The sequence below is a fragment of the Ictalurus punctatus genome, chromosome 9 (genome assembly GCF_001660625.3).
Source record: "Ictalurus punctatus breed USDA103 chromosome 9, Coco_2.0, whole genome shotgun sequence".
Lineage (NCBI taxonomy): Eukaryota > Metazoa > Chordata > Actinopteri > Siluriformes > Ictaluridae > Ictalurus > Ictalurus punctatus.
The window spans coordinates 15,635,001-15,647,500 of record NC_030424.2 but is presented as its reverse complement, the minus strand read 5'-3'; the positions used below and the strand labels follow the sequence as shown (position 1 = coordinate 15,647,500).

General features: G+C 38.1%; 1 protein-coding gene across 2 annotated transcripts in view; it reads left to right on the top strand.

Annotated features, from left to right (window-relative positions):
- The window catches only part of slc35f4 (solute carrier family 35 member F4), a 29,270-nt gene that overhangs the window by 7,379 nt on the left and 9,391 nt on the right, over positions 1–12,500 (top strand). The window contains exon 1 of one of the 2 annotated variants that reach the window (XM_017475335.3): positions 2,386–2,971. The exons of the other annotated variant lie outside the window; for it this stretch is intronic. Coding sequence (XP_017330824.1) covers positions 2,896–2,971 — 76 coding nt within the window. The 5' untranslated portion in view covers positions 2,386–2,895. Of the gene's footprint in view, positions 1–2,385; positions 2,972–12,500 lie in introns of those variants that run through there. 2 annotated transcript variants of the gene reach the window in all.

Here is a 12,500-nt window from a genome sequence, read left to right as displayed (position 1 = left end):
CTGAGAGGTGAAGCATTTAAAAAAGAAAGATCTTTCTGCTGTGTGCTTTGCAGCAGTGTTTTAGTCTGTGTGAGAGAGAGACAAAAACCTGGAAGGTGAGACATGTGCTTATGTCAGGAATATCTCACTCTGTGGCCGTGCTGTCTGCTGGGAGAGAGTAGGAACCATGTGTTGGAGGAGGAGTGTGTGGGTGTTTGAAGAATCAAGTGTGGATCCATTGAAGGGATAACTTTGAAACCGCAGAGAGGGTTCCAGTGTTAGGATGATGCTGTGTTAATGGGATTCCCCTGAGTTGACAGGACAGCTGTGGGCCAGGACAGCTAAGCCATGGGACACACCCTGCTGGAGAAATCCACACCACATAATGGAGACTTTCCACTTCAGTAAATGTACATATATTTTAGCTGTGCTGCCTATTCCAACCTTAGCCAAACAAAGTATATGATGGTACAGTATATTAGCATGGCAGTATACTATGATAAGGAAATTACATTATTTGTCAATTTTATGCAATAACAGTGTAGATATTTGGAGCCGTGGTGGCTCAGCATTTAAGGTTCTGAGCTAGTGATCAGTAAGTTGTGACAGCCAGAAAGCCCTTTAGGTCCTTAACGTAGCAAGGCCTATAATGTCTGATTCCTTAAATGCAAGTTGATTTTGGGTAAAAGTATATGCCAAATGAGAAAATATAAAAAGCAAATATCCAGTACTGGCAAAAATATGATAATTGATGACTATAATTGATGGCATCTTCATAATACATGATATTTAGTTAATTGCTAACAGTTAAGTTCCCACAAAATGTTGGAGCTATATAATGTAAAACTATAAATTGAGTTTTATATTCTATATTTATTAAAAAAAAAAAAAAAAATGACATTCAGATGCTCAGTTTTATATTCTACATTTATTTATTTTTTTTAAAAATGACATTCAGATGCACATAAAAGTGCATATTGATGATAATGTACAATGTTGTCAATATCATATCACCCAGACTTAATTTTCAAGTATAGCAATACATTTTGAAATATGAAAGTGCAATGGTCTAAGTGTCTATTCATCAGAAGTTTCAGTATTAAAATCTCAGCCCTAGCTCAAGATCCAGGGACTCTGCAGCTGTGAGGCAGCACTTCGCAACCATGACACCTAAATGAATCATTGTACATATAAACTAGTCAGTTTTTTAAAAAAAACATTCAGTTTCCCAAACTCAGTAGTTTAATAGCATTGCAGTGTTATATACTATCATTCAATGTCAACCTCTTTAACAATCATGAAGTCATGATGCAGACATGATGAAAGCAGTGATATTTAATTCTATGGTTTTGAACTATAACTGTCCAACCAACAGCCAGCTACTCATTAGAAACAGCATTTAAACCAGTCCCTCTAGGATTTTGCAATTTTGCTCTAGCAGAAATGACCACAAAATAAAGGAAACTCTGCAATTTTCACAGTCGCTTGCAATTTTTCTAAATTACTGCAGATTTTATAACAGATTTTGGTCCAAGACGTCATCACAACCAACAATCAGCCAATACCCCTTCAATTCACATGCTTCGAACACGAGTACCGCTAAAAGGTCTCATTTACCACTGCGAAAGATTGTAATTTCGCCAATATGTACAGTTTTCTGCAAAAAACCTCTGCAAATTGCATCACAATTTTGAAAAAAGCCGCAACAAAATCAAACATTTTTGGCTGCCACAAAAAAAAACTCTAACTGATTAGCAAAACTAAAATTTTCAAACTATGCGATATTTGTCATTTCCATTATCAAACATATAAGCAGAGAGGTAGAGCTGCCAAACAAAATGATCAGATTACTCAATTTATTATCCCTAGGCTTGTGTATGTGGAATAGTCTTTCTATGTCTTTAACAAACCCACTCATCTCTGCAATCATCTGTGAATCTCTGCATGCTCAGCAACAATAGTTCAGATTTCCAGCACTGTTGACACTTTAGGAGCAGCATAGTCGACCCTGCCTGAGGTAAACCCGAGAAACAGCATCATAGCCCTGTGAAAAGCGCAGTGCTTCATCAAGAAGATTTTTTCCCTGAGGCCTGGGGTTTGGCAAGCATAGCGCTGCAGAGGCTCCAACATCAGAGCAAGACCTCGATCAGACATAACGTTAGAGAGCTTTCGAGTAGAGGACAAGAGCTCCTGAAGGAGGTAGAGAGTGATTGGGGAAGAAGAGACATGAAAAGAAAAATGGCACACTTTTCGATTACCTATAATTTTTTTACTGGCCCATGTGACAATGTAGGCAACAGACATGAGGCAAGAGACAAACAGGAAGGAGGGGAGAGGGGCAAACCCATCATAATTAGCCTGAGCTGCTTGGTTACCCTCCAAACAAAGCGATGGATCCATTGCGCAGCCGGGTAGGCGGAGAGAGGAGAAGCACGAGAGATAGAGATAGAGAGAGAGAGAGAGAGAGAGAGAAGAGAATGATTGCACTGTTCCACACACACTTGAAGCCCAGTCTCCCTAGGAGACACAGGATAACAGAATGACAGTGCAGCTGTGACGCTGGGAGCATCGTGGCAGGCTATGGTTATATGTAGAGACAGAAACAGAGTTGGAGAAAGGCAGGTAGAAGTCAGTTGACAGTTGGAGGAGGAGAGAGAGAACACACAATAAGGAAAATGAAAAAATAGTGAAGAAAGAGTGAGTTAAAGCAGAGATGCACGTAGGGGTGAAGAGGATCTGTCAGAAGAGTTGAGCCGTGTAGCTCTCTCTCTCTCTCTCTCTCTCTCTCTCTCTCACACACACACACACACACACACACACACACACACACACACACACACACACGCACACACACACACACACACACACACACACACACACATCAGGCACACTTCCGAAACAGGGACGCACAGGAGGATGAAGAAACATTCCGCTAGAGTGGCTCCTCTCAGCTCTTACAGCACACAGGTCCTCACCTGCCCCATCTCTGAAGGTAAATAGTTTTGTGGTTGTGCTTATGCAAACTGAAGAGAGAAAAAAAAAAACATAGGTGGACGTAGAGTGTCAGGTACATTAAGACCTTAGTGTAAATGTGCGTGTGTGTGTGTGTACATTTTTCCCTTTATGTGCACGTATGAACACGAGCATGAAACGTACTGTATGTGTTAATGACGTGGTGGGAAAACCAAAGAATTTTACTATGCTGGTGTTACACATATTTAAATCCATATCTGTAGATGGCAAATTTGGTTCTTTGCATATTTGTATAGGGTAACATGCAAGATTCCTTGCACCAGGTGTGTAAGCAAGAGAAAGTTTTCATTCAGGATTTGTTCAGTGACAGGGAACATGCTGAGTGCAGGGACACTGATCTGAACAGTGGTGGAAAGAGTCCTGAAGATTCTGACTTGAATGTAGTGGTACTACTGTAGTGGTGCAAATATAAATATACAAATATATATATATATATATATATATATATATATATATATATATATATATATATAGATATATATATAAGAAAATGTACATGGCTTTATCCTCAAAAATAACCTAAACTAATCAACTCTAGGAACAAACTATTTGTTCAGTATACAACCATTTGAATGGGTACTCATCAAATTCATTAATATTTAATTTATTTAACGCATCAGCCAAACCATGGTAAAACAAGTGAAAATAACTTCTGAAAAGAAAATGTTCTGCTAAAATATATTTTGCATTTTGCACATTAAGAAACATAAAAAAGAGGATGTACAGTACAGTACTGTAGTTTAGCCAGCAGTGCTGCAGTTTCACACTCGTACAAAACTATTACATCAGCTGGGATTTATCGAATCATCTGCTAAATTATATGGACAAAATGTGGTAGTAATGTGGATCTAGTTTGCTTAGTTTAGATTATAATGTTTGATATTAACTTGATGGAGATGTTTGTCTAATACAAGTAGGTCTACCGTATAATGACATATCAGAGAACCATGGAGGAATAAAAGCCTTCCTGATTGAAATGACTTTCGGCAATAAAAATTGTTTAAAGTGTACATTATCGATTTGTGCTTTTTCTTCCCTTATATCAGTTTCTAAAAAGGCATGTTACGAGTGGATCATAAGTGTGTGTGTGTGTAGGGTGTAGTGTGTGACGAGGTAGAGGGATGGATGAAAGAGCGGGTTTGAGGAAAAGCATAGACCTTTTTTGCTAGCTAGCAAGATAGGATATTAACTAGCAGGCAAAAGCATCTTATAGCTATGTTAGCCTCTTATTGACATACAGCAATAATATTGAATGTCTGGTTAAGATGTTTTTTTGAAGGAGAACTAGCATTAGCTCTCATCCACCAGAACTCTAACTTTATTAACTGATGTCCTCCATACTATACACACCTCCAAAGTGTACAGATATCTCAGCAGCTGGAAAATACAAAATCCTGAATTTTATGTCAGTACATTTCTCAGTTGCAGTATTTTGCATTTTGGTATGTTTTGCCTATTCCTGGCTAAATATTCCTGACTCTATGCTAAAAATAACAGTAAATCTAGCTAGCACAAATATAAACACATATATAAACTACAGCTGTATGAAAAAGAAAAAGTTATACAGTTATACAAATTTGAGAGAAGAAAATGCAGAATGGTAGCTTTATCACATGTTCTAAGACAAAGCAGGCTCTGATACAAATTTCTGCTACATTAAAACCAGTTTGTCGACCAGTACACCACTCTAAAGACCAGTGGTTATTCCAGAGGTGAAATGAAGACAGAGCAAGATGCCGGGCTGATTTGTGCTAGGCTGTTACCGAGCTGAGACGTAACTGTGAAAGCTGAGGTAATTGTTCAAGAAATAAACTTGCCTGCATAGACACGCTCAGTCACTAGTGTTTAAACTAACTACATTCACAGTAAAACAGAGTCTAACAAAATGAGCTAACAATCTCATTAAACGAGAAACTTCACATTACTATTATTTTTTCACTAGTGATTTTTTATTGTCTTTTGAACAGTGGGCTAAAGAGGGATCTGTGTTTATACCGTACCAGCTGCTTCTGAATACAAGCTAATTCTCTTGGAACTAGCCAGTAAATAAATACTGACGGGGATGATGAAAATTCATGCAACATTCATGATTCATGCAACACAATATAATAAGCTCATATACAGTCAGTTCATATAGCGTGCTTTCCCATGTATAATGTTTAGTCTGTTTGAATCAAACCCTGGTGCGTTTTCCCCACTTCATGTGATTCCTTTAGCCAGGTGTGAACCCAGCATTCAGACTCAGGTGCAGACTAGAATAACCTGAATAACTTGAATGGTCTCGAGGTGGTCTCGGTCTGCTTCCAAGCAAACTCTAGTGCAGTTTGATTGCAGTGCGAAAGCAATTCAACTCTGAATTGACCAAACTGCAGGAAGCATTTGTTATCTCCAAAACGGAGGTGAGAGTCACAAACTTAGCCAAAGGACAGAACTGAAATGCTGAAGAAATGCCATATGTTCTTGATATTTGAACTGATGAATAAAAAGAGAAAATAAATGGATGCAATACAAAACAAAATCTTTTAAACTGGTCATTTATAGAATTATCCAGTAAACTACTGAGCGCAAGCTCCATGTTCTCCATGCTCAGATTATTTTTGGTATTTCTACACAAACTTGGCAAAGGTTTGTTTTTCCTTTTCCATCATCATGTTTCTGACCAGGGGTACGTTGTTTAGTGGTTAGCACACTTGCCTCGCACCTCCAGAGTTGGGACATTGATTCCCACTTCCACCCTGTGTGCATGGAGTTTGAATGATCTCCCTGTACATCGGGGGTACTCTGGGTTCCTCCCACAGTGCAGAGACATGCACTGTAGGCTGATTGGCATTTCCAAATTGTCAGTAGTGTGTGAACAGGTATGCAATTGTGCCCTGCGATGGGTTGGCCCCCCCTTCCAGGTTGTCCCCTGCCTTGTGCCCTGAGTCACCTGAGTCCCCCCTGAGATAGGCTCCAGGCTACCCCGCAACTCTGTGTAAGAAACAGACTAATGGGTGTTAAAAACACATAGAATTGTGGAACATAAGGGTTGCTTGTCAGTATCAGAGACATCCCAAATGCCAAATCTGTTGGCAGCTGTAACTGAATGAGTGCTGAATGAGTACTGGGGAAGATGAGAATATGGAAGCCATGTTGTACCTGCTGTGATGTCTGCATTGTAAGTTCATTTCTGCAGGCTGCTAATGTAAGGGACCCAAAAGCTTATGTAAATGCTGTAGTGCCTGGTGAACTTGCACTCTCTTTTCCTATATGAAAAATGCAGTTGCTACTGGATTGTAAATCATGTAGAAACCTTGCTAATATGACATTTTTGAAACACAAAGTGGGAAGTTGGGGAGTACATTGCCTACTTTTATTTTTAATGGAATACAGCATGTGCTGGATTTTCATTGATTTTGGTGCCATTATTACTTGTTCTGGCATAATCCTGTTTGGTATAAATTATCCTTCCAAATCTCCTGTCATCTTAAAGGATGTACTGCTCATAATTTAGATGTTAAAATAATATGTTAACACTTTAGTTTAGGCAGGACCTAGTCATACCAGCAGTCGTGAAGAATTTCATCACATTTCATCATGTATTTCAGCATGATGGCTTTGATACTTTCTCTCTGGTTAAGGTAGACAGTAGATTAGTGAAGTGCCTTTTACCTATCACACAGAGATATACTGCTTTTTACTACTGGAACATGTTAATTTGTGGGTAGAAACAAGCAGTAGGTAGAGATGGTTGTGCTGATGTATTATACAGGACTAAGATGCAGGTCTATGGGCAAAAGGGTAAAATAGAGACCTCACAGTTAAATATTATTGATTTGAGTTGAATGTTACATGCATTCTTAGAACACATAAAGGTTCTATTTGGTAAATAGATAAAGGTTCTATTTGGTAAACAGATAGAGGTTCTATTTGGTAAACAGATAGAGGTTCTATTTGGTAAACAGATAGAGGTTCTATTTGGTGAAACATAGAGGTTCTATTTGATAAACAGATAGAGCTTCTATTTGATAAACAGATAGAGGTTCTAGTTGATAAACAGATAGAGGTTCTATTTGGTGAAACATCCATCCATCCATCCATCTTCTATACCGCTTACTCCTTTTCAGGGTCACGGGGAACCTGGAGCCTATCCCAGGGAGCATCGGGCACAAGGCGGGGTACACCCTGGACAGGGTGACAATCCATCGCAGGGCACACTCACATACACATTCACACACCCATTCATACACTACGGACACTTTAGACACGCCAATCATCCTACCATGCATGTCTTTGGACTGGGGGAGGAAACCGGAGTACCCGGAGGAAACCCCCACAGCACAGAACATGCATTGGTGAAACATAGAGGTTCTATTTGATAAACAGATAGAGGCTCTATTTGGTGACATATAGAGGTTCTATTTGGTGAAGCATAGAGGTTCTGTTTGATAAACAGATAGAGGTTCTATTTGGTGAACACAGAGGTTCTATTTGGTGAACACAAAGGTTCTATTTGGTGAACACAGAAGTTCTGTTTGGTGAACACAGAGGTTCTATTTGGTGAACACAGAAGTTCTGTTTGGTGAACACAGAGCTTCTAAACACTAATTCAGGGTTTCACTTTCAAATGTTTTTCATTAGAACCTCTTTAGATGACTAGACCCATTATCTATCTAAAGAGGACTTAAGCGTGTTGGGAATCATTCACACCATTGTATTGCAAAATAAAATCAGCTCTTTACCCTTTATCTCATGTGGTAGAACTTAAGGAAAACTTAATGCTTCATTCAGAATTGCAGTTTTTAAGCAATTTCTTATATACTGTCTGTTACTTCACACATTTGTGTGAACACACTTTTTTTTTTCAGAAACTCTTCACACAGTTCTTTGCATTTAACTGAGGCTTCATGAGCTGCTCACTTCATATTTTAGGAATATTAACTCAGTGAAAGAAGACAGCAAGATTTTCTTTACATATCTGTATGCTGACTGAGAAAATCATATAAAGCAAAGAGGCAGAGATCAGTGTTTACCTTCTAAAAATTTTGTTCTTCCAGGAGTTGTCTTCAGTTGTTTTTCCAGCAGAAACCTTAAAGTTCATGTGTGTTTTCTTGTGAGAAAGCATTCCAAACAGAAAAAAAATCAGTATGCTTCAGTAAGAACAAATTTTCTTGTACACCCTTAAAAAAACCTCTTTATTCTAAGAGTGTAAGAAAGTATAATACTTTTATCAAATATTATTTTTATGCAGAAAAGCCACACAAAATAATTTACTGTATGAAGCAGCTACACTCGTGTGGCTTCCCAACAGGACTAGTGGACGCTAATGCACACGTGAATAAAAAATACAAGAAAGAAGAAAGAAGCGAAAGTGAGGTAGAGGTAGAGATAGTGTTAAAGAATGAGGACAAGTAGGAGGAAGTCTCAAGAAGACCAAAATTCCAAAATGAACTTCAGGTTAAAATAGTTCACATTGGCATCAGGCCAAAGAATTTTCCAGCATTTCTACATATAAAGAAGATTTTTTTATACTAAATGTTCATTTTGTTTAAATGTTACATTTATTGATTCAACAATTCTATTAAATTCTATTCATTCTATTAAATTGCTATTTATTTTGTGGCCACTTACAGTTCTTGCTTTTCTCCACTTGCAAACACTAGAAGTACCCAGTAAATAAATACATCTTATTTACCCTTCTATTCAGTTTTCTGCAGTTGATGTACAATACTGACACAAGCACACACATAGTGATGTCTATGTTCTTAAATGAGGAGGGCAGTGTGAAAAAAACAAGGTTTGTTGTAGAAATGTGTGTAAGCATCTGAAAAAAAAAAACTGTAAAAAATTATAACATGCAATATTGATCTCAGTTTGTTGATAGTTTTTAAAATTTTTTATAGATGAATAATCGGGAGTTAACTCAAGGGAGTGGTGTATAAACAATTTATCATTAAAGCAGATGTGTTCAGTTTGTTAGGTTAAAGGGTTTGAAATAGTAGTAGTAAGACATTTTAGTAGTTAGTAAGACATTTCCAATAGAAATAGATGTATTGAAAACTTGTTTCAGGAACATTTCTACATCAGACTATAGAAATTAAATAGAAAAGTCCCCAGAAGAAACACACCTATGAGAGTACAATGGGGTCCACAAGTCGGACACCACAAATTAAATCACTTGTATGTTGCATTTCTTTTCTAAATTAATACAAAGATTTTCATTACAAATTATATTAGCAGAAACAACTTGAGTGAAAAATAGAATCATAGAAGTATTTACATGAATTCCAGAATTTCTTAGTATTTGGCACTCGAGGTGGCATAGACTCGACACGGTTATGTACAGGTTTTTGTGTAGAACCCTATGGTCCATGTTAGATCAAATCCATTGGAAATCCATCACTCCATATCCGTTATTGTTGTATGAATATATACTTCAATGGAAGTGATAAGAATAATCTGAGTTATTATGGTCATCTCATAAATTTGCTTACAGTTCATAGTGACCTGGAAATTTGAAACAATTAATATTCAATATATTAAATATTTCATCTCTCTTTTTTTTTCAAAATTATAAAACGTTCTGTTTATTTCCAATAAAAAGTTTGTTTTAAATAATAATAATAAAAAATACAGATTTTCAGTGTGGTCTCAGACTTTTGGATACTGCTATATGTCTCCACATCCTCTTACCTCTTAAATATGTATTTAGCCCCTGCAACGGTGTAAGAATTGTAACGCTGTAAAAAGTGCTTTTAAATTCATATAGATTTTTGCTAGCATGCAGAAAGCCACCAATTGTGTGTGTGTGTGTGTGTGTGTGTGTGTGTGTGTGTGTGTGTGTGTGTGTGTGTGTGCACGTGCTGACAAAGCATAGTGCAAGTTAGCAGTGATGGTCTAGCGCATGTCATCTTTTATTCCTGGCTTGGTGTAAATTGATCATTCTGTGTCTACTGCAAAATGGATCTTGGCTCTGTGCTACTAACTCTCTTCCTCTCTGTTCAGTCTGTCATCAGACTCTAATCCTTCTTTGCATGTAAGAGAACAAATATCACAAGTAAACCCTGACATTTCCAAGCGCAAACCCCCTCAAAACTGTTTGGGTTAACTGTTGGTTTGATTTTTTTTTATAGAATTAAATTTTGAGTGAAATATAGATTTGAAATATATGTGCATAAACATTTGTCATAGTTATTCTATCCCTATTCATATTGTTAAAACCAGAGGTAGAGATAAACAGGGTACAAATATATAGATTCATATTTCACCAATAAAGAACAAAAATCCAAAAGTTATGCTTTCGTGGTTGCGTGTGGATAGAGGAATAAGCTCTGTAAAACCCAGGGTTCTTCAAAGGATTGAATGTTGTTTCTGAGTTTTGCTGTGATGCTGTGACTTTTTGTACATTTTAAAGATCAGTTTATGGATATTTTTTGTTTTATGCTTCCTGTTAAGTAATATAGTCTGTTGACCCATCCATCCATTTTCTATATCGCTTATCCTACTGGGTCATGGGAAACCTGGAGCCTATCCCAGGGAGCATTGGGTACAAGGCGGGGTACACCCTGGACGGGGTGCCAGTCCATCGCAGGGCACAGTCACATACACATTCACACACCCATTCATACACTACAGACACTTTTGGACATGCCAATCAGCCTACCATGCATGTCTCTGGACTGAGAGAGGAAACCGGAGTACCCGGAGGAAACCCCCCACAGCACGGGGAGAACATGCAAACTCCGCACACACAGGGCCGCTGCGGGAAATGAACCCCCAACCCTGGAGGTGTGAGGCGAACATGCTATATTAATATGGATATTAATATCAATAGTTAATTATATGAATATGCATGGTTAATAATGTGGACTGTCACTGAGTACTTATGTAAATGGTCCTCCGTATAGGAATGCTGAGGTTATGGATCTCAGATAGCTTGCCCTTGACCTCCAATCGGAGGCAAGTACAAGACCAGAACACATTAGAGTAATCATCTTTTATGACTAAGCAGTGTGGGCATGTATTACTGTAACTAAATACCACAGAGATTATGGGTTGTGATGTGGTTTCTCTAAATAGGCCTAGTTTTTATTGTATAAACTGGAGGATGAATTAGTGGTCATGGGAAAAATGTTATTGTGCTTGTTTTGCTATTTTACTTTGGATTATTGATCATTTATTCCAGCAAGCCATTTCTCAGTTGGAAGAGACATTGTGCTATTTTCAGTTCCAGTGCCAGCCAAATGTTTCTGAACACCTGTAGTTTCTAATGTCTTATTTCAATTTAATCCCCATTGTTGACACAGACAACAGGTTCCCAACCCTGGTCCTGGAATAAACCCTGTCATGGACATTTTAGTAACACAACCACTTCAACTAATCAGCTAATTAACAGCCCTTACTGAAGTGGGTACAGGACATGGGGTAGTCCAGTACCAGGGTTGGGAACCTGTGCCACAGACCAAACAAAATGATACAGAACAGCTATTAAATAAGGAAACGCACATCTTTGTGGAACCTATTAAATCCCCCTCTTAGATCTTACCGAGACTAAAAACGAGTGCTTTAGTAAAGGCAGACACACTTGGACTGAAATAATTCATACAAAGTGCTTTTATTAACTGTTAAACATAAATATGTGGTGTGCCTAAAGTGCCCAAGTAGTCATTTCTAACATTTCTCACCTCACTAAACATTTAAAATAAACAATAGTAATGTATGCCTACAGCCTGTACACCTGCTCGTTCATGCAAATATCAAATCAGTCAATCACGTAGCAGCAGCACAATGCATAAGATCATGCAGATACAAGTCAAGAGCTTCAGTTAGTGTTCACATAAAAGATCAGAATGGGAAACATCCAGCGACGGCGAGTTCTGTGCATAGAAATGCCTTACTGATAAGAGAGGTCAGAGGAGAATGGCCAGACTGGTTCCACCTGACTGTAAGGCTATGGTAACTCAAATAATTTGAAGACTGGAAAAAGACCAGTTTATCCATTCTTCAACTTTTTGCTGAACCTGTGCCTACTCTAGCCTTAGATTTCTTTCTTGGCTGACAGGAGTGGAACCTGATGTAGTCTTCTGCTTTTGTAGCTCATCTGCCTCATGGTTCAGTGTGTTGAGATACTTTTCTACGCACTACAGTTGTAAGAATTGCTTATATGAATTACCATAGCCTTCCTGTCAAACCAGTCCAACCATTCTCCTCTGACCTCTCAAGCCAACAAATCATTTTCCTACCTGCAAAACTTCTGCTCACTGAATGTTGTTGTTTTTTGGTCTTTTCAGCATTCTGTGTAAACTGAAGAGACGGTTATGTGTGAAAATGCCATAAAATTTGAAATACCCAAACGAGCCCATCCGGTTCCATCAACCATGCTACAGTCACTGAGATCACATTTTTCCCCATTGTGATGTTTGAGGTGAACAGTAACTGAAGCTTTTAACCCGTATCTGCCTGATTTTATGCATTATGCTGCTGCCAGATTGGCTGATTGGATAAAAGCT